This window comes from Callospermophilus lateralis, chromosome 12 (genome assembly GCF_048772815.1).
Source record: "Callospermophilus lateralis isolate mCalLat2 chromosome 12, mCalLat2.hap1, whole genome shotgun sequence".
Classification (NCBI taxonomy): domain Eukaryota; kingdom Metazoa; phylum Chordata; class Mammalia; order Rodentia; family Sciuridae; genus Callospermophilus; species Callospermophilus lateralis.
Window position 1 is genome coordinate 81,991,735 of NC_135316.1, and position 24,086 is coordinate 82,015,820.

Here is a 24,086-nt window from a genome sequence, read left to right on the forward strand (position 1 = left end):
GTGTATACGTACACACACACACACAATAATACATGGAATTTCTCTGGTGCCTCAATAAAATGCGAAATTATGAATTGAGTACAAAGATAAGAATGCCTTATTAAATATGCAAGCTATAATTAAAAGTATGGAAACTAAAGATGTGACTAAAGTATGTGGATATGTGCTACTACTCAGGCTTCTCCATATTCTGAAGCGCTATCAAAAATAATTCAAAAACCTAAATCTTTTGTTAATACTATCCTATAAGCTAATGTCATTCAACAATACCATTGGAGTTTTCTTTCACTCAATAATTAAAAAACTGTCCTCTACACCAGAGAATAAATAGGAATGAGAATTTAATCTGTGTTTCCTAATTATTCTCTTTAAATATTCATTGACTATGCCTCAACTATGAGTTTATAGGGAAGAAAAAGAACGTTTTCCTCTAAAGGCACAGTTAGGACAATGAATGTTGTAAGTTTTGCAAGCCACTTGTACATTCTGTTGCATATTCTTTTTTGTTTCTTCCTGTCTTCTAAAAAGATTTTTTTAAAATGTAAAACCATGATTCTTGGCTTTCAATCATACAAAAACAGTCTGAAGGTGAGATCTGGCTACCTCCCGACACTTCTATCAGACAAACTATGGATAATGCATATTTAGAGACTACAAGAGAATATAACTCCTGCCCCACATAAGATTAAACGTAAAAGAGATGCAGATAAAACTGACAAGTGAACTGTGCTAAAAATAAAAGGCAAGTCATTATAAAATCAGAGATGTTGAAAGTATTGCATATTATTGGCCTTGGAGGTGCTCTGGGCATTAAATCATATTATTACTTTGGATATAATAGGCCAGAAAAACAAGGACAGGCACAAAATAGAAAAAGAGTAGACACTCTTGAGATTTCAACTCTACATCTCTTATCTAGAATCCAACTGTATTATCTCTTCCAGGGCTAACACGCTTGATGAAACTGTCTTCTCTTTGCTATTATTGTAATAAGTCATCTAAATGATCTTCTTTCTTTTATAGTCATTTCCCTTCAAGGTATTCTCAATATTGTGGCCAGATTGATGTTTTTAAAATACAAGCAGTCATTACTTTTTTGCTGAAAACCTTCCACATATTTTTACCATGGGTAAGATGGGAAAGCCCAGGCCTTATGTTTGCTTATGAGATCCTACATGGTTTGACCCCATTGCATCTACTTAACTTCTTATCACCACTCTGTCCCTTTCTCCCTCTGCTATATACAAATTGTTATTGTTCTTTGAACTTTCCAATTCTGGTCTAAAGCCTTTGTACTTATTCTTCCCACTGCACTATAAGTACCCAAATATTCACATGGCTATTCAACTCTTCTCAATAAAATCATCATGGGCAATCTGGCTTCTCCATTATCTACACTCTCTTTCATAGCTGTTCCCCACTTTATTTTTCTTCATAACATTTAGGGAGAATAATAGTGACTATAAGTTATCTATTCTATTTAAAGTCTTCCTTCTATATCCCAAAGTGGTAAGACACATTTTTATAGCTGGAAAGAATAAAATACTCAATGTTTCTTGATCTAAAATACTGAAAAACATGTCCAAGTAATGTTTCTTTTAAAAATTCATATCTTTTGGCAATTTAAATATACTATATTTAAGACTTAAAAGATTGACGATATAAAATAATAAACTTTCAAAGTAAACCTCTATAAGACTATTTTATTTAATACTTGTAATACTGACAGACCATACTCTCAAATATATTTAAACACAGATTAAAAAGAAAAAAACTTACATCATTTGTGTTCACATGCCAAGCCATATCACCATAAGATACCAGCTGTCCATTAACATAACACCGGATTTCACTGTTCCTCCATCGATTGTAAATGTGGACAATGCTGATCATATACCACTTAAATAAAAATAATTTAAAATATCAATACATAATGTTTAGTTATCATTGTCTAAAATGCAACCCTAACTTTAATAACACGCTATAAGAAAATGTTTGAAAGTCAGACATGGTAGCACATGCCTATAATCCCAGGTATTCAGCATGCTGAGACAGGAGGACAGCAAATTCAAGGTTAACCTGGGCAACTTAGTGAGACCCTTCTTGAAATAAAAAGGGATAGGGTGTAGCTCAGTGGTAGAGTACTTGACTATTAATGGGCAAGGTCCTGGCTTCATTCTTCACTATCACAAAAAAGAAAAGAAAACGTTTGAAGGACTATTGATGCATCACTCACTACCATTTTCTCAAGTTACTTCTCTCATTTCTCACTATACAAATGAAAGAAGTAGCACATAAAGAATAAATCAATAGGGGCTGGAGTTGTAGCTCACTGACAGAGAGTTTGCAGAGCATGTGTGAAGCACTAGATTCAATTCTTAAAACCACACAAGAATAAATAACAACAAAGACCCATTGACAACTAAAAAAAAAAACTATTTAAGGAAAAAAGAATAAATCTATAATGAAGAAAGAGCTAGAACACCTTGCTCCCTATACTGATAGTCCTCTTTCACTATACCATGATTAAAAAATGCAGAAATACAAGTATATTGTTGTTCCTCATTTCTTCATTTAATTACATTTACATTCTGCCAGGCATTTCAGATGCCCAGTTCTGACTATAAGCCTAGTTATCCTATAATTTATGATCTAGTCAAAGGGATGTGCAAGAGGCAAATAAACAAATAATTACAAATCACTACATGCAGTACACAAAGGAAAGAACAGCATAAACTGAGAAAGAATTATCTAAGATTCTACTATGAATTACATGGTCAGAAAGGCTCATCCAAGGAATATTATTTCAGCATCTGTAATAAGATTCAAGATATTTAAATTCTATAACTTATGTGTACTAAGTCCACTAATTATTACATATTTTTAACTTAATAATGTGTGAATAGTCATTATAAATCAATAAATGAATTCCTCTTGAGTTCTTATTTTCTATTACTAATGTCAACAAAAACCATTTTAAGGGTCAATTTTGATATGACCTCGTCAAATTTTATAACAATTTATGGATCTAATTCCTAAATTTTTCATACTTAATAGCCTAAGGCAGAAAACACAGAAATACTTCCCCTGAAGTACAGAAAGATACTGATAATTTCTAGATATTTGAATAAGTATGCCCTCAGGTGTTGATGAAACTTTAGACATAGCACTAAAAATAAATAAAGATCAGATAGTAAACAGATTTATAGAATACCTTTAGAAATCTGGGCTTTTGGGTTTTTGCATAATGTGATACCACTAAAGAATTTTGATCAGAAAAATGAAAATCACTATGGTGATGACCATAGTTTAGGTGGCAGCAATGCTGAAGTGGAATAGTTAGGCAAAGTATGGATAAACATAAACCTGAAAACCACTGAAAAGCTTTAGGTAAGAACTCTTAAAAGCCTGAATGAAAACAAAGGAGGGGGGATAAAATAATAGACTGATCAGAAGCACTGATATGAAAAAGGGGAGTCTACAAAGGTTTCCAATATTTTACTGAGAAAGGCAGTAGCACTATTAAAATATTTAATAAAGACTGTTGGCTTTGGAGTTAAAAAAATAGTTTGCTTTTGGTTGTAACAACGATGTATGATAAGATAAAATAAATGAATAAATGAAAAGACTCATTCATAAATGAATTAATTTATCTCAGTTATGTCCACAGTATTTTTTGTTGAAAGTCTATTTTTCTGCCTTTTTTCCTTGAAACATATACTCTACAGAAAATGGACACACATTGAGTTTCCAATGCTTCAAAAAAGCCCAGCTTTTGACTTTATATTTTTCAATTAAAGAAAATCAGAAAAACTAGAAGACTATGTATGCATTTTGACATTGTGTATTTATATGAGGTCAACTTTTAGTATGAGACCCAATAATTATTACCATCTAACAGATGTATCTGAGGAGGACACAACCAGAAACAAAAATGTTTATTCATTCATATTGAGAACTCAAAGGTACATAACTTTCTTTAAGATAAGAATAATAAAACCACAAACATACAAAACCGTAATAGACCAACTCCAAGACACATAATTATGAAGATATTCAACATACAGAACAAAGAGGGAATATTAAAAGCTACGAGAGAAAGAAGGCAGATTATATTCAGGGGTAAACCAATTAGGTTAACAGCTGATTTTTCATCACAGATGTTGAAAGCAAGAAGATCCTGGAACAACATATTTCAAACGCTGAAAAATAATGGATTCCGACCAAGAATACTGTATCCAGCAAAATTAATCTTCATATTTGACAATGAAATTAAAATATTTCACGATGAACAAAAGTTAAAAGAATTCGCAGCCAGAAAACCAGCACTGCAAGGCATTTTGAACAAAACACTACAAGAAGAGGAACTCAAAAACAGCACCCAAAACTAACATTGGGAGGTAACTCAGTAAAGGGAAGAAAAAAAAATAACCAAAAAGGAAAAACGAGCCATATTAAAATAAATAAATAAATAAGTAAGTATGGCTGGAAGTACAAACAATATATCAATAGTAACCTTAAACGTTAATGGCTTAAATTCACCAATCAAGAGACAAAGGCTAGTAACCTGGATTAAAAAAACAAATCCAACAATATGCTGCCTTCAGGAGACTCATATGATAGGAAAAGACATACACAGGTTGAAAGTGAAAGGTTGAAAAAAATCATACCACTCACATGGTCCTCAGAAGCAAGCAGGAGTGGCCATACTCATATCGAATAAAATCAACTTCAAACCTAAGTTAATCAAAAGGGATAAAGAAGGCCACTATATACTGTTAAAAGGAACTATCCACCAACAAGACATAACAATTATCAATATGTATGCACCACACAATGGTGCTGCAACGTTCATAAAACAAACTCTCCTCAAGTTCAAGAGTCAAAATAGACTGCAACACAATAATTATCGGTGACTTCAACACACTGCTCTCTCCATTGGACAGATCCACCAGACAAAAGCTGCATAAAGAAACTATAGAACTCAATAACACAATTAATAACCTAGACTTAACCGACATATATAGAATATATCAACCATCATCAAGTGGATACATGTTCTTCTCAGCAGCACATGGATTCTTCTCAAAGACAGACCATATATTATGCCATAGGGCAACTCTTAGTAAATATAAAGGTGTGGAGATAATACCATGCATCTTATCTGATCATAATGGAATGAAACTGGAAATCAATGATAAAAGAAGGAAGGAAAAATCCTGCATCACCTGGAAAATGAACAATATGTTACTGAATGATCAATGGGTTACAGAAGACATAAAGGAGGAAATCAAAAAATTCTTAGAGATAAATGAAAATACACACAAAAAATATCGGAATCTATGGGACACAATGAAAGCAGTTTTAAGAGGGAAATTCATTGCATGGAGTTCATTCCTCAATAAAAGAAAAAAAACAACAAATAAATGAACTCACACTCCATCTCAAAACCCTAGAAAAGGAAGAGCAAAACAACAGCAAATGTAGTAGAAGGCAAGAAATAATTAAAATCAGAGCAGAAATCAACGAAATTGAAAGAAAAAAAAAACATTGAAAAATTGATAAAACTAAAAATTGGTTCTTCGAAAAAATAAATAAGATCGACAGACCCTTAGCCATGCTAACGAAAAGAAGAAGAGAGAGAACTCAAATTACCAACATACGGGATGAAAAAGGCAATATCACAACAGACACTACAGAAATACAGAAGATAATTAGAAATTATTTTGAAACCTTATATTCCAATAAAATAGAAGATAGTGAAGATATCGATAAATTTCTTAAGTCATATGATCTACCCAGATTGAGTCAGAAGGATACAGATAACCTAAACAGACCAATATCAATTGAGGAAATAGAAGAAACCATCAAAAGACTACAAACCAGGAAAAGCCATGGACCGGATGGATATATAGCGGAGTTTTACAAAACCTTCAAAGAAGAATTAATACCAATACTTTTCAAGTTATTTCAAGAAATAGAAAAAGAAGAAGATCTTCCAAATTCATTCTATGAGTCCAACATCACCCTGATCCTGAAACCAGACAAAGACACTTCAAAGAAAGAAAACTACAGACCAATATCTCTAATGAACACAGATGCAAAAATCCTCAATAAAATCCTGGCGAATCGAATACAAAAGCATATCAAAAAAAATAGTACACCATGATCAAGTAGAATTCATCCCTGGGATGCAAGGATGGTTCAATATACGGAAATCAATAAATGTTATTCACCACATCAATAGATTCAAAGATAAGAACCACATGATCATTTCCATAGATGCAGAAAAAGCATTCGACAAAGTACATCATTCCTTTATGTTCAAAACACTAGAAAAACTAGGGATAACAGGATCTTACGCCAACATCGTAAAAGCTATATATGCTAAGCCTCAGGCTAGCATTATTCTGAATGGAGAAAAACTGAAGGCATTCCCTCTAAAATCTGGAACAAGACAGGGATGCCCTCTCTCACCACTTCTATTCAATTTAGTTCTTGAAATACCAGCCAGAGCAATTAGACAAAAGAAATTAAAGGCATAAAAACAGGAAAAGCAGAACTTAAATTATCACTATTTGTGGATGATATGATACTATATCTAACAGAACCAAAAGGGTCTACAAAGAAACTACTAGAGTTAATAAATGAATTCAGCAAAGTGGCAGGATATAAAATCAACACACACAAATCAAAGGCATTCCTGTATATCAGCGATGGAAATGAGGACAACCATGCCATTCACAATATCCTCAAAAAAAATAAAATACTTGGGAATCAACCTAACAAAAGAGGTGAAAGATTTATACAATGAAAACTACAGAACCCTAAAGAGAGAGATAGAAGAAGACCTTAGAAGATGCAAAAATATACCCTGTTCATGGATAGGAAGAACTAACATCATCAAAATGGCGATATTACCAAAAGTTCTCTATAGGTTTAATGCAATGCCAATCAAAATCCCAAGGGCATTTCTTGTAGAAATAGATAAAGCAATTATGAAATTCATATGGAAAAACAAAAGACCCAGAATAGCAAAAGCAATTCTAAGCAGGAAGTGTGAGTCAGGCGGTATAGCGATACCAGATTTCAAACTATACTACAGAGCAATAGTAACAAAAACAGCATGGTACTGGTACCAAAACAGGCGGGTGGACCAATGGTACAGAATAGAGGACACAGAGACCAATCCACAAAATTACAACTTTCTTATATTTGATAAAGGGGCTAAAAACATGCACTGGAGGAAGGATAGTATCTTCAACAAATGGTGCTGGGAAAACTGGAAATCCATATGCAACAAAATGAAACTGAATCCCTTTCTCTCGCCATACACAACAGTTAACTCAAAATGGATCAAAGAGCTTGATATCAAATCAGAGACACGGCGCCTGATAGAAGAAAAAGTTGGCTCTGATCTACATACTGTGGGGTCGGGCTCCAAATTCCTTAATAGAACGCCCATAGCACAAGAGTTAATAACTATAATCAACAAATGGGACTTACTCAAACTAAAAAGTTTTTTCTCAGCAAGAGAAACAATAAGAGAGGTAAATAGGGAGCCTTCATCCTGGGAACAAATCTTTACTCCTCACACTTCAGATAGAGCCCTAATATCCAGAGTATACAAAGAACTCAAAAAATTAAACAATAAGAAAACAAATAACCCAATCAACAAATGGGCCAAAGACCTGAACAGACACTTCTCAGAGGAGGACATACAATCAATCAACAAGTACATGAAAAAATGCTCACCATCTCTAGCAGTCAGAGAAATGCAAATCAAAACCACCCTAAGATACCATCTCACTCCAGTAAGATTGGCAGCCATTATGAAGTCAAACAACAACAAGTGCTGGCGAGGATGTGGGGAAAAGGGTACACTTGTACATTGCTGGTGGGACTGCATATTGGTGCGGCCAATTTGGAAAGCAGTATGGAGATTCCTGGGAAAGCTGGGAATGGAACCATCATTTGACCCAGCTATTGCCCTTCTCGGACTATTCCCTGAAGACCTTAAAAGAGCGTACTACAGGGATACTGCCACATCAATGTTCGTAGCAGCACAATTCACAATAGCTAGACTGTGGAACCAACCCAGATGCCCTTCAATAGATGAATGGATAAAAAAAAAAATGTGGCACTTATACACAATGGAGTATTACGCAGCACTAAAAAATGACAAAATCATGGAATTTGCAGGGAAATCAATGGCACTAGAGCAGATTATGCTAAATGAAGTTAGCCAATCCCTAAAAAACAAATGCCAAATGTCTTCTTTGATATAATGAGAGCAACTAAGAACAGAGCAGGGAGGAAGAGCAGGAGGAAAAGACTAACATTAAACAGAGACATGAGGTGGGAGGGAAAGGGAGAGAAAGGGAAATTGCATGGAAATGGAAGGAGACCCTCATTGTTATACAAAATTACATATAAGAGGTTGTGAGGGGAATGGAGAAAAAAACAAGGAGAGAAATGAATTGCAGTAGATGGGGTAGAGAGAGAAGATGGGAGGAGAGGGGAGGGGGGATAATAGAGGATAGGAAAGGTAGCAGAGTACAACAGTTACTAATATGGCATCATGTAAAAATGTGGATGTGTAACTGATGTGATTCTGCAATCTGTAATTTCGGTAAAAATGGGAGTTCATAACCCACTTGAATCTAATGTATGAAATATGATATGTCAAGAGCTTTGTAATGTTTTAAACAACCAATAAAAAAATGAGATTGCAAAAAAAAAGAATAATAAAACATGATTATCTATACAAATTCCAATAGTAACAAACTTTCTACAAATTAGGTAATATTAACTAATGGTTTACATCAGTTTCATAAAGTCATACAGCTAGCAAGCAGTCAGCTGAGAAAGCAAAAGTCTAACATAGAGGAAGACAGGGAAAATGGTGGATCAGAGAAATTGTAGCAGTACACCGAGACGGATATAAACCAGCAGTTCTACAGCAGCATATTGAGGTACGAAGGCTGTGAGAAAACTCCAGTGGAAAAATCAGAGAGCTACCAATTAGGGCAAAACCAAAAATATTGGTTTCTAGAATACATACAGAATAAGAGGAATAGACTATGACAGCACCATGTGCACAACAGCTCACTTGAGGAGAGGAAGCTCCTCTCCTAGGAGCCAGAAGAAGTTCTCCCACAGAATTTAAGATAAACAGTTATCGCTATCCAATAAATTATCAATATCAACAGAAAATAAGATCAGATACAGCAAGTACTGCCAGCGCACAAGACAGCCCCTGCACTCTTCAGAGCAGATAATGAAAATGGAGAAGCAGCAACACCTTAAAAGACTTTAGACTTCCTGAACAGGAGACCAGTAACACAGAAAAACTTAAGCTGTGACAGATGCTGCAGTGCCCAATCTCTCGAACTGTAAAGCAGAGAAAAGCAAAGGGCACTTTCAATTGAAATCATCAGTCTGAAAAGAAGCATGGCTGATAGGGTGGAACCTGAGATCAGGGTCTGGTGGAAAGCATGACCCAAGATAACCTACTGCAGGACCTAAGCCACCACCTCATAACCAGAAGAGTCTGGAGAAGAGATTGCGATCTCACATACCTACTCCCAGGACACAGACTAAGGTTCTATTAGTGAGTGGTGTGACACAATCCAGATGAATCTACAGGCTGCACGGGCAGGAGGGCTGGCCAACAGCCCTGCCAGACTTACACTCCTACCCCTGGTCACATTAACAAAGCCATTTTGAGGGCCAGTTCTGCTCAGAAACAGACAACACTCCCAAAGAGAAGCTGTCAGGCAAGAAGGGGGCAGTGTTCAACATTCAGACATCCCTACCAAGTCTGTTTATTTCCAGTCAGAGCTGAGAATAAACAGTACAATGTTTGTGTCATATAAGCTTCCTCACGGTAGGAAAATTCTACCAAAACAACTGGAAAAAAATGTCTCCATTCTAAAACACTCAGCAAGAAGAATGAAAAAAATAGTTTTATGACTGTTATTGTATTAACTGATTCTTAGACTCTTCACTCATTTGGTTCTTTTACAGAGTTCCATCTAACTTTAATTATTCATCAATTAACTGAACCCTCTCTTAATACCTCCTATCTTCTTTCTCATATCCCTTTCTTTCCCCTCTCTTTCATCCTTTTTTCTCTCCTGATTCTGGTCTTCCTTCCCTCCTGGGCCTTTTATTCTTCTTTCATTCCTATTGTATTTATTTCTATCCCATTTTCCAATTCAATTTAGTCCACTATCATCAATTTTTAATCTTTTCAGCATTATTGTTTTCTCTTTGATTAACAGGATTGTAGAGACCATTAGTAATGACTTTTATAGCATATGTTGACATATGGTTTCCTCTTTTTTTAACTTTTAATATTTTATATTTCTGCTGTTGATTAAATATATTTTTTACTGTTTTCTTTAATAGTAAACGAAAGTTCTAAAGATGACTCATTAAAAAGGTATAAATTTACAGATTAAAAGAAATTGTCCATTAACAAGTGATGAGTGAAGATAAAAGGATTTGCTAAATGTTCTAGTCTGAAACAGATACCACATTCAGTTAACACTTGTTTCCTAAAGTTGTCTTACAAAGACTCTAAAAGTGTCCTTGCTATTATAATCTGTTAATTACTAATGAAGCAGCTGTCATTCATAGAGGTTGACTATTTGTCCCATATTCACCTAATTAGTAAGTATCAGTCCTGTGGTTTGACTGTAGCCTTACCTAGCTGAAAAATCCATTGTTGGTTTCCTCTTAAATTACTACTGTTACTGGCACTATCTCCTCTCAAATTCTTACTGGTGGTTAAAGACTTAGATTATGCTAACTGGATACACTAAAGCTGAGAAACACCCACAGCCCACAGCTTATTATAAAGAGATAACTACTCACTAATGGATACCCACATAAATAAGAAGACAACAGAAGTGCAAATAAAGAACCTCTGAAAACACAAGGAAACAGTGCAGCAAAAGGCCTCTCAAAGTTTATAACCCTCAATAGCTAAACCCACAGTTAGTGACTGAAGTAGATGAATTCCTTGACAAAAAATTCAAAAAGTTGATTGTAAAAATAATAAATAAATCAAAAGAAGAGCTCAGGAAGTATCTGAGGGAGAAATATAGAATGTGAAAGCCTTTCAGTTAAGAGGCAGATATTCTGAAAAAGAACTAAAACAGAAATATTGGAAATGAAAAGCTCAATAAATGAAATTTAAAATTCAGTGGAAGATCTTACCAACAGATTAGAACAAGTAGAAGATGGAACTCAGAGGTTTAAGACAAGAGAGTCAGCTTTCATATTCATGGAATATATTTTAAAAACCAAAAGAAACTATGGTAAGAATATAAAAGACATCTAGGACAATATTTGGAAGCTGAACTTAAGAATCATTAGACTCCTTAAAGGAATAGAGACACAGGCTAATGTCATTAATAAACCGTGAGATGACAGCAAAAATTTTTCCACACCTTGTGAATGAGATGGACCTCCAAATACAGAGGGCATTTAGAACCCCAAACAGGAAATATCAAAAAAGAACCTCTCCATGGCACATTATAATTAAAATGCCAAATATACAGAACGAAGATAGAATACTAATATCCCCAAGAGAAAACCATCAGGTCACATCTAGAGATAAACCAATGAACATAAAATCTTTCTCAACAGAAACCCTAAAAAATCCAGGAAAGCTTAGAACAATGTGTTTTGAGACATCAAAGAAAATAAATGTCAACCAAGATTACTATATGCAACAAAGCTATCCTTATAAAATCAAAGCAGCAATAAAAACATAATAACATTTATTATAATAAGCTAATAAAATAAATTTAAACTAATTAGTGACTATTAAGCAGCATTGCAGAAAATACTTTAAAAAATTCTACGTACAGAAGAAGTTAAAAGCAAACAGCACCACTTAGAAAAGGATATATCTCATAAGAAGAGTACTTACACAAATGAGAATCAGTACCAGTTAACTATTAGAAACAAATAAAAATCAGTAAATACTAAATATCCATATTCATAATAAAAGTAAATGGTCTCAATTCTCCAACTAAAAGACAACAGACTGGCAGATTGGATTAGAAAACAAAATCCAAATATATGTTGTTTAAAAGAGACATTCTTAGGCAAAAACATTCAAGGACTGAAAATGAAAGGATGAAAAATGATATTCCATGAAAATAGAGCCCAAGTATAAGTAGGAGTAACTACTCTTATATGTAACAAAGCAGACTTCAAGCTACATTAATCAAAAGAGATAAAGGTCATCATATAGGTAAAGGAAACAAACAAAAAGACATAGTAATATTTATGTCCCAAATGTGAGTGCACCTACTTACATACAAACACACAAAGAAGAAGGAGGAGGAAGAAGAGAAGGTGGAGGAATTGGGTTGGGTGGTTCTCAAAATAAAGGCTCAGATAGAACTCAAAACAATAATATTGGTTGATTTCAACATACCTATCTCTCCAGTAGACAGGTCATCTGGACATAAAATAGGTAAGACAGTTAATACCTAAAAAATACTATAAATGAAACAAATATAACAAATATCTATAGACTATTTCACCCAATAACTGCTGAATTCATTTTCTTCTAAGCTGCACATAGAACTTTGTCCAAAATAGATCATATTTAAGTCTGAAATCAAGCCTTAGCAAGTATAATAATAATAATAACAATAATAATAATATAAAATAATTCCCTGTATCTGATCAGATCTTAATAGAATAAAATTAAAGATCAATAGCCAGAAAAACTATACAAACACATGGGGTTTGAACCACAAACTTCTGAATGATGAATGGGGTCACAGGCGAAATTTAAAATTTTTTAGAATTAAACTGAGAATCTCTGGGACACAATGAGGCCAGGTCTAAGAGGAAAGTTTTCAGCAGTGAATGACTACCTTTTAAAAAAAAACAGAAAAGGGGCTGGGGCTGTAGCTCAGTGGTAGAGCGGCTGCCTCACATGTGTGAGGCACTGGGTTCAACCCTCAGCACTACATAAAATAAAGCATTCACAAATAAAAATATATTTTTTAAAAAATCAGAAAGATCCCAAACAACTAAATCATGCATCTTCTGGTTCTAGAAAAACATGAACAAAAATTTCTAAAACCAATAGAAGAAAGAAAGAAAATAGATCAGAGCAAAAATAAATGAAAAAGTAACTTTAAAAATATTACAAAGGATAAATTTAATTAGGAGATAATTCTCTGTAAAGATAAACAAGATTGCCAAATCCTTAGTCCAACTAACTAAAAGAGAAAGAAGATGCAAATTACTAAAATTAAAGATGAAAATTAACAGATAAAGGGCTGGGGTTCTGGCTCAGTGGTAGCACGCTCACCTAGCACTTGCTGGACCCTGGATTTGATCCTCAGCATCACATAAAAATACATAAATAAAATAAAAGTATTGTGTCCAACTACAACTAAAAAATAAACATATTTTTAAAAGTAACAGATAAAACTAAAATCCAGATGATCATTAGGAAATGCTTTGAAAATTTATATTCCACTAAGTTGGAAAATCTAGATGTAATGGATACATTTCTAGACACATATGACCTACTAAAATGAAACCAGAGGATATACAAAACTGAAACAGAGCAATAACAAGCAATGAGATTAAAGAAGTAATAAAAAGCCTCCCAATAAGAAAAGCCAAGAACAAAAAAAACTGGTAGCTGAATTTTCTCAGATCTTTAAACAAAAAATAATGCTCAGACTCCTCAAATTATTTTATAAAATTCAAAGAGAGTAAACACTTCCAAACTCATTTTAAAAAACCTGTATCACCTTGATACCAAAACCTGATAAGACAATTCAAGGAAAGAAAACTACAAAGCAATATCCTTAAGGAACATAGATGCAAAAATTCTCAATAAAATGTTAATAAATAAAATTCAAGAAGACATTAAAATGACCATACACCAAAATCAAGTTGATTCATGGCTCAACATATGCATAAACAAATGTAATGCAGCACAAAAACAGAATTAAGGACAAAAATCATATGATCATTCCAGGAGACATAAAAAACTCCTTCCACAAAATTCAGCACCCATTAAAACAATGAAGAAACAGGGGATAAAAGAAACTTACTTCAACATTATAAAGAACATATACAACAAACTCAGAGCTAACATCCATACTAAATAAGGAAAAATGGAGAGTACTTCCTCTAAAATCAAGACCTAGACAAGGATACTCCACTCTCACCACTCCCAGTTAATATAGTACTTGAAATTTTAGCCAGAGAAATCAGGCAAGACAGGAAAATAATACAAATACAAACAGGAAAGGAAGAAGTCGAATCTTCATCATTTTGAGGTTTTTTTGAATCCATATCATTCCCTGACCCCATTCCTACCGAGGCTCCTTAGAATCATTGTATCTAAAGAGAACTATCACAAATAGATACATGGTTTTCATAAGGAAAGTTTTTAAAAATGAGAGTAAAGAGATTAAGTTGTTTCTCATTGATAAGTGACCATTTATGTTTTAACTGATGTCTTATATATACTCTTTAAACCACTTTTTCCTAAAGTTTTCTGATGAGAACAATCATCCATAACTTTTATTAAAAACACATTCCTAACATGAAAATTGTAATTCCAAGAATCTGTATCTCTAAAAAGTTCTAATGATATTCAAATAATTTTGGTGCCCTTCATAACCTCTATCTGGGTCTTAGCTCAATTAAAATAATTCAGAACTTCTGGAAGAGAGGCAATGGGATTTATAAGATAACAATTGAGATTTGAATCCCTTCTTCCCAAAATGAACCCTACAATTCTAATGAAGAAATCTATTTATTCATACTCATTGCTACTATTTTACAAGTATATATAAATGAATGATTACTAACTTGATATTCTTTAACAAAAACAACTGTTATAATCCTGTAAATACAAAACCAAGATTTTTATTAGCATCATATAAAGTTTTTTGAAAATATCATCCAAAATAATATTATTGAGTAGCAAAGCATTCATGGGATGACAGAAAACAAACAAAAAAGAAAGAAAGAAATTCCCCCCACTATGTATGGATCATTGTATGGCTCTATTATGGTTTTATATTTTAAACACAAAGGATAAGGCAGTATTCATGTGAGCAAAAGTCTGACAATCTCACTGTCATATACCCAAGAAGAAACCCTGAACTTACAAGGGGGACTGGTCCTTAAACATATAGGAATGGGAACTTCTATGCTTCTATCCTTGTTTGGACTTTTAGATGGTTACTCTGACTACAAAGATGCAGTCTAGTAATTAGGTAGGAATATACCTCTAGAAAAATCCAACTAATGATGAATGAATTATATCTTATAAATCTAATTATTATTGTGGCATATTTCTCTTTTCTCTTTTCATCTTTCAGCTTTACAGTAGTTTCCAAAATGTATTTTGATTTAGTCTCCATTATTCTATAGGACATATATGAAATAAAGATATATTTCATGGGCCAGAACATTAAAAGAAGCACAACCTTCCTCTTTCTTAAAGCCATGATTACTCAAATAGAAATTAACAAAACCTTCAATCTTAGGAAAGATTCAAAACTAAACGATAAATATCTCCTAAGAAAAAGGTCTCTCTGCATTATCAAATGAGCCCTAACTTCTATTTTAAAAAGAATAATTTGTGAATCAACAAATAAACAAACAGGAATGTGTGCACAGGTGCACATGTACGTATGTACACACACACACACACACACACATCTGAAGTCTGAATCTGTGGTCTAAAATCTGATTCTATAATTAATCTAAAGGAATAATCAGAAAGGATAAGAAAAGGGAGAAGCAGAATGGGAGAGAAGAAGGAAAAATGAAAAAGAGAAGGAAAGGTAAAGGAAAGAAAAAACATATGGAAAAGAGGAGGAAGATGGAAAGGAGAACAAGAAAGATTTATAACTCAGAATAACATTTCTTCAAATATTCTTCAAACACAGTTCTTCTGAACAATAATCAAAGTAATACAAATTTCACAAATAAAATTTGCCTTTGAAAAATCTATGAATAATTATAAAAACACTTTACTATCATTTTAATAGATGCAAGGGAATAAAATGATACTGCATAATTTATATATACATATATACACACACACATATATATATATATAAAACTTACTGGTTACTATAAAATTATTAAATATGGCTTGAATAAATTATAATAATATATGCCAAAACTTTAGGAACAGTCTTGGTAACTAAGTAATTATATTTTCATTAATCCGGTATAAAGCACTTTCTCAAAAAGAAAAAAAAAACTCTTTTCTTTCTTTGCATAAAACATTGAAAATTAACTTATTTATTTTTGCATTATACAGTATTGTACCAGAAGCAAAAAAGGCTAGTAAACTTTACATTTTAAATGGATATCAGACAGTAACAATCTAAATTATTTGGTCTTTATTGCTCTACCTTTCTTCTTATTACTGAACAAAAAAGCATTAACTATAACAAGGCCCAGGCTCTCTCTTTAACTTTATTATTAGGAGTAACACTCTTTTAACCTTATACTGGTAAATAAACTATTCAGTATAAGTTAGCTGTCCACATAAATGTAACTTACTCCTTTAGAAAGCAAATGGGCTTAATGCTTTTTTAATGCTTTTTGTGTGTGTATTTGTATGTCTGTGTTTCTGTGTGTGTGTTTCTGTGTGTGTGTGTGTGTGTGTGTGTGTGTGTGTGAGAGAGAGAGAGATAGAGAGAGAGAGAGAGAGAGAGATATCTATTGCTTAGGGCCTTGTTAAATTGCTGAGACTGGCTTTGAACTTGCAATCCTCTTGCCTCTGCCTCCTGAGTCACTGAGATTACAGAAGTATAATGCTTTCTGTCAGGCATTTGAGGGAATACAAAGATGAATCCAACAAAGATATGGGTCTCAACAGTCACTAAATAATGTACATATCTATGAATAATAAAAATTTAAACAAAATAATTGTCATAAGAGATGCTGAAGTAAAATACTCTGAAAGAAATTAATTACATCTGGGAACAAGATAATCTAGGGAGGACTTCTCTGGCAATATTCTTACATGAAATAGAATACAGCAATAGCAATGATGCTGGATTTGAAAACCTATAGACATGGGGAAGGGTGTATATGAATGCAGCTCATGTCAGATATTAAATACAGAATTGAAAAGGTTAAAAAATCAAACAAAATATACAAATTATAAAGCACTAAGTTAAATTTTTAATCGATTGGAAGTTAGTAAAATATAAACAGTTAGTTCGGTCAGTGAAATATGATCAGGAAGATAAATCATATATTAGTATGTAAAAGAGTTTGGAAGGGGAAGAGACAAATCATCTTTCATGAAGAGAGCACAACAGGAAGGATTTAAGCAGCCAAGTAAAGAAATTTTTAAAGGAGATAAATTTCAGAGACATAAGTAGGACTTGAAAATTGACATAGTACAATGAACAAAACTGACTCAAATTCCATTATTATGAAGAGGTCTTAATTAGAAGACTTCGAAATATGAATGGCTATGGGACTGGAAATGGGAAATTCAGTATCATATATTCTAAGGTCCAGAATGCAGAAAGACATCCCACATGGCAACATCTGGCAATAGATGAAAATATAAAAATAGAGCTCTGAAGATAAGAGAAAGAGCAAGGACTATTACGAAATTGAATAAAAATTTCCAATGAAATATAAACATCATGTGAGTAGAGATTTTTTTCTATTTTGTTCAGTGTCATGTCCCAAGTTCCTATAAAAGTACATGACATATGGTAAATAGTAGTACTTACTGAAAGAATTGACATAAAAGATCAGACTCTAACAGGTCAAAGGACTGATCTTGTAGAAAACAGAACTAAACCATTAAAGTAAAAAGAAAATGCAGACAAGAATAAGAGAAAAACATTAAGAATCACAGGAAAACTCATGAAGGAGAAGACTACAGAAGTCATACAGGTTTTAAGACAATGTGAATGGTGAATTACGTGACTATGAACAGAAATATTTGCTTTTACCTACCTTCCGTGGTTGAAAATCATACTTCACACAGTGCTGAAAACCTTTTCCTTTGGACTTCAATGATGTGACTATTAAACAGTTGCCAACAAAATGAGCAGAATAACCGACTCCTTTGCTAGTACGAAAACTATAAGGAATATGAGAATTATATAATAACATCTGATTAAAAGAAACATATGTAACCATGTAAGTGATACCTATTAAAAATTATTATTTTATACTAAAAATAAACCTTATTCAATATAGAGCAAGAGTTTAAGATATACCAAAAAAAGACTAAAACTAAAACATAAAAGGTTTATAATAAAAGATAAAGAATTCAAACTGCAAAATAAAAAACTAATTTAAAATACCAGATACTTACAAAAAAAAAAAAAATACTGAACAAATCTACCAAGAAGACTTCTTCTACTATTAATACCATCTTCAATTAGCAAACACAAAACATTCATACACACTTCATGTTTTCAATAACAACTTGCTCTCTAACTCTGCTATATCTGTGAAAATAGCTCACAAATGAAAACAGAGCCAACTTTGAAAATAATGTGGTTGATTAAACAAAAGAGTGTACGTTTATTCAAAATAAGAAAAATGTAATTGTCAAAAATTTTAATCATTATTTTTCAATGCATTTGTTAATTATCCTCACAGAACAAAAATAAGTGAAAAGGCAAAGTGAATGAAATCTGTGGGTATTATTTTTTTTTTCTCTCCTAGATCAAATCAAAGAGGAAGGTACTCCACAAGTAATCTATATTGAAGATGACTAGACAGGGAAGGTCAGCAATCCTTGACTCTTATGCAGTAATTGGGGAGGAAGGGAAGAGCAAGAAAGGTCAACCTAGAATCAATAGTAAAATGAAGAAAAAAATTATTTAGCTGTTTTAAGATATATATATATATATAATTATCTTGGTAGTCTTGATGCCACATTATACAGTTACCACATTATACAGTTACCACATTATACATTTACTTAAAGACACAAGTCCTAAAATTAAACATATTACTTACCAATAAAGATAAGGTTTATCCTTATCAACATTAATGTTATTTAACGGATCCATACGAAACCAAGTGTTTAGGGTGAAGCCATTCTGATAAGGCCACTTTGCAATAGGAGGCAATGCAATTGCCTATAAGGCAATTAAAAAAAAAAAAAAAGATAAAAGTGTCAGTTAAAGGAAATGTAAGATCACTAAAGTCAAGTCTGACCTTACAGATTTAAAATGATGAAGGGATAAATATCATAAAGTTATGAACTATAGAAAATAGAAACATTTTACTTAAATAATCTATATGTACTGTGTTGAATGTTAAAGCATTATGTTTTCAAATACATAGTGATTGAAGTTTCAGATCCAGATTACATATGGAGTTTCAGGCTATATTTCAAAACTCATTCTCTAATTTCAATAATATACAGCTCTTTCTACATATGCCTCAGAACTTCCAATTTTTTATGGTTTAGGCTAGATTTCAGTTATATTTCTTTTGTCTAAAAGAGGTTTAATCTTTGTAGTCTAAAACAACTGTGCTTGAGAATTATTAATGAAACTAATAATCTGTGTATTAAAGTTACACAAGTATTAGTGATAGTCCTCAAAATGTTCACAATACTAAAACAAAGGAGGGAAAACCATGAGATTATTCAGAAACTTAACAGATGAAACTTATGACCATAGAAGAATTCAGATCCACTCATAAATAAAAACAGAATAATGGAAGTCTCAGTTTATAACAGCAGTGAAATAAAATTCAGACATTTTAAGGAATAAATGAGGAAGTAATTAATCACTTGACTTAACTGTCAAGAAACCTATAGGTAGATTTATTTATTTTCCTAGAGGATATCAAATTCCTTCACATAAAAGATATCCATTGTAATTTCATAATTGATATCTTCCCAACACATTCTTCATATTGCTAATAATGGTGTTTCTAAAATACGAAAGTGGTTCCCACATTAGAAATCCTATGTATACAGAATAGTTCAAAATTTCTTCAGGTTATAAAAGATTCTTCATATACTATGGCTCCAACAAACTATTTCAAGGAAGACTTCAAGATGGCAGAATAGAGGAGGTTGACTTCCTGGCTGCTTCATGGCATGAGACCAAGAAAGAAGAGAGGCAGTTCTCAGAGAGGTGGGTGACCAAAAACTGGCAGCTGGGCTGGGGTGGGAACTTCACTGGAATTTAAAACTAAACATTCAAAGCAGTTCAGTTCAGTCCTTCTGCAAGCAAAGTGGAGGGATAAGGGAATTAATGGAACCCACATTTTTTGGAGGTCCCAGGTGAGTCTAGGTATGGAATACTTAGATATCAGGAACATTGCCCAACTAAATTGAAATGTAGACTGGACAATAACTTTGTGCAGGAAAAAAGCCACCATCTCTCCAGGTGGTGAGGGGAGGACAAAGGAAGAAACCATTTTGCAGCCCAGCACTGGGGCAGGCAACTGAGGGAGCCAATTCCTGGCAAACTCGAGTCTGGCACAAAACACAGGCTCAGTAAACACACACTGTACAATACAGTGTGCTTAAGTGACCAGGAGAAAATCAAATATGGAGGGAGGTTTACACAGGGAACAACTAGTCATGGAAACCCACCCAGCTCTACGCTCCCCCGAATCCAGCCACTTGCAGGACCAGCTGGGAGAACCATATCTCGCTGGGAACTTGGAAGGGTAGGGGCAGGAAAGATTGTTTGGAGACTGAACCCAAGACCAGGAAATGTGGGGTCTGCAGATGACGTAGGAGGCTAAGAACTGAGTCACCCACCACACAAGTGGAACCCAGGAGAGATGCCTGGAGTAGTCTTCTAGGGTGGCCCTGCAATTACTGGGCGCTGGAGGTGCACCGATTTTAAATCTCCAGACCAGTTGGCATTCAGTGAAGAGCCTGGAGCCCACCTAAACTAAAGGCTACCTCCAGGAATTCCACCTACCCTGCAGGAATTCCACCTACTGAATTTACCTCTCTCACTCCAGCAATCTGGAAGGTGGAGCATTGTGCTTCAGACAACCCCACTGTTGAGAAGAGAAGCTGAGAATCTTTTGAACTCCAACAGAAAGAAATGTTTAACTTTTCAAACCATTTCAATTTGATTATCTTCTATTACCTCACCTCACATTTCAAAGTATATCTAAATATAATAACTATTCTACCAATTCTTTTACAGCTCTCCTTTTCAGACATGATGTTGCTTCTATCCAAAATCCTTCTCCCTACAAAATTCCAACTATCCTTCAATATCATGCTAATATGCCACTCCTCTGTGAAGCTTTCCTGGACTTATCCCCAGCCATCATTTTCTTATCATTGTGCTCTCATAATTCTGAGTATCTAAATATACTCATTTACATCATATATCATTTACTCATATATCATTTACATCCCATTATTAGAGCGAGTTTTTTTTAATCTATCCACTAGCATTCAATATGTCTACATTCCCAATGTTATGAGTTAAGATATGGATAGGAAAAAATACTTAATAATTGGCTATTAAATAATCTCAAAGTAGCCAATGTATATATTGTGCTTTGTAAAAACACATGTACACATACAGGCACACATGTACACACATACACACAAAAACATACAAGTAATTTCAAATAAAAGTTAAACTCTACAAATGAATAAAATTTCCCCCCCCCAAAAAAAATGTCCTTTCAGGTATTAACTCTTAAGCAATTGGCTCAGATAGCTTTATTGTCAAAAATATAACCTTCTTACTTTTTGAAAAACAAACTATTTTATTTATTGTTGTGTTTACTAACAAAATGAGGCTTATTAGGGCCAGGGTTGTGGCTCAGTGGTAGAGCACTTGACTAGCATGCGTGAGACACTGGGTTCAATTTCCAGCATCACATAAAAAAAAATAAAAATAAAATAAATGAAATTTATTATTGTTTGCTAGAAAAATGCTTTATTTTCTTGACAAGTTTTTCACTGATTAACACCTCTATAAGTTTCTCTAAAACAGTTTCACTAAAATATTGTTGCATCAAAATACCAAGGTGAACAGGCAAAATACTGAGAACACTGAATAGTAAGATAAATTGATGAAATTGTACAATCATCTAATGAATACATTAATTTCTTCTTAACTCCTAGAAACACACTGATACAGGTTTAGATTTGTGGTTTTGAACCCTTGCCAAGAAAAGCATAACATACCACTTTCACAACAGTACTTTTATATCAACAAAAGTGGCTAGTTACAGGACAGTCACCGGGATATCCAAAAGCTTTCCCTTTTCCCCATTACTCCACATACTCATGCAATCCCTTATCCCCAATAAATCACATTGGGTCTACCAGGCCTTAAGGTAAAACTAAAATAAAAAAGGAAAAAATGATCATAGGCTACCTTTGGAGATATATGATGAAAACTATTAAAACATACTATAAAACAAAATAAATAAAGGAAAATATGCTGTGTTCAGGATCTGCTCGGGAACTGATTCAATAATGTTAAGATAATCATTCTATTCTCTCCAAATTGTCATGTTCACTTAAACAAACAAAATCACAGCAGGATTTTTAACAAAATTCAACAAGTTTACTCAATAATATAGGTAGAAATGCCAACATTGTGAAATAGCTAAAACTATATTAAAGTAAAGAACAAAGTTATATTTATACTACCTAATTTTAAGAACGGTAACTATACATTTATAATAATAAAAGACAGTGTGTCATTGGCATAGGATGCAAATAAAGGACAAAAGGAACGAACTAGAGAGTTCAGAAATAGATCCACCTAAATATGGTCAACTAATTTTCAACAAAGGTGTCAAGTAATTCAAAGTGAAAAGGATCATATGTTTACCAAATGGTTATGCAACAAATAGATATACAAACAAAATTTATTCTCTAACCTTGTCTTACAACATATAAAAATAATACAAAAGGGACCATAGAACTAAATGTAAGAACTAAAACTATTAAACTTCTAGAAGAAAGCATAATAAAAATGTTGTGTACTTGATTTAGACTGATTTCTTAGGATACAAAACCACATTCCATAAAAGAAAGAAAATTTTCTCTGGACATCATCAAAACTAAATCTTTTGTAGCTGAACAGAAATGTTAATAAAAAGACAAGCCAAAGATTAGAAGACAATATTTGACAAATACGTTATCTAATAGATACTTACACCTCAAATTTATAATGAACTCTTAAGAAAATAAGACAAAAACCAACTTTTTTAATGAACAGATTTGAAAAAAAAGACAAAAGAATGAGCAATAATAAACACATTAAAAACACCTTAACATTATAAGATATGAGAAATACAAACACTACAATAAACTACCATTTCATAACTACTTAATTTCTCAAATTAAAAAGACTAAAAATGTCCAGGATACAAAATGAACTGGGACTCTCATACTGCTGATGGAAATACAAAATTTTCCACCTATGGGAAATTATTTCGACAGTTTCTCATGAAGGTAAATGTACATTTACCATAAAACATAACAATTTCATTCAGGCATTTAACCAAGAAAGAAGGAAACATATGCCCATGGGAAGACAGCAACTGATGGGCTAGTTGCCCTAAAAATCACATAAAAATACATGTATGTAATGAAAACTTACCGCAGCACTACAACCAGGGAAATTGAAAAAAGTATCAGGACCATGTCTTTGTGGCATCTGATTAAGAACTGACAATAATTTTACTGCATGTCTTGGCTAAGAAAAGAACAAAACAAGAAAAATATCATTGTGCAAATTTAGTTGTAATACCTAAAATACCACTTCAGTCACTAAACTGTTTTCTAACTAGAGAGAAAATTAGCCTTATTTACTAAACTGTTTATGATGAAAATAAGTTCCATTATAAATTCAAATATGCAGCTCTCTAGGGACAAATTGTTGAACATTAAGTACTAATGGGCTGTTATTAAATACTTTTCCCTCTGACCACAGCTTACCCAGATTCCACTTTCTCCTCGAAGCATGCTGAACAAAAGCTTCAACTCCTTGACAGTGATGCTGTAGCTGGCAAGAACCCCCAACATATCAACTAGAAGATCTTCAAAGGAAAATAAAGTTATTCTG

The 24,086-nt window shown here is 33.2% G+C and overlaps 1 protein-coding gene across 4 annotated transcripts in view; it reads right to left on the minus strand.

Moving 5' to 3' along the window:
* The window catches only part of Nbea (neurobeachin), a 622,915-nt gene that overhangs the window by 523,796 nt on the left and 75,033 nt on the right, over positions 1–24,086 (minus strand). For all 4 annotated transcript variants that reach the window (XM_076872612.1, XM_076872611.1, XM_076872614.1 and 1 more), the window contains exons 3-7: positions 23,960–24,060; positions 23,622–23,717; positions 19,024–19,145; positions 18,007–18,133; positions 1,780–1,899 (exon numbers count right to left, since the gene is read on the minus strand). In XM_076872612.1, the coding sequence (XP_076728727.1) occupies positions 1,780–1,899; positions 18,007–18,133; positions 19,024–19,145; positions 23,622–23,717; positions 23,960–24,060 (566 nt within the window). The remainder of the gene's footprint in view (positions 1–1,779; positions 1,900–18,006; positions 18,134–19,023; positions 19,146–23,621; positions 23,718–23,959; positions 24,061–24,086) is intronic.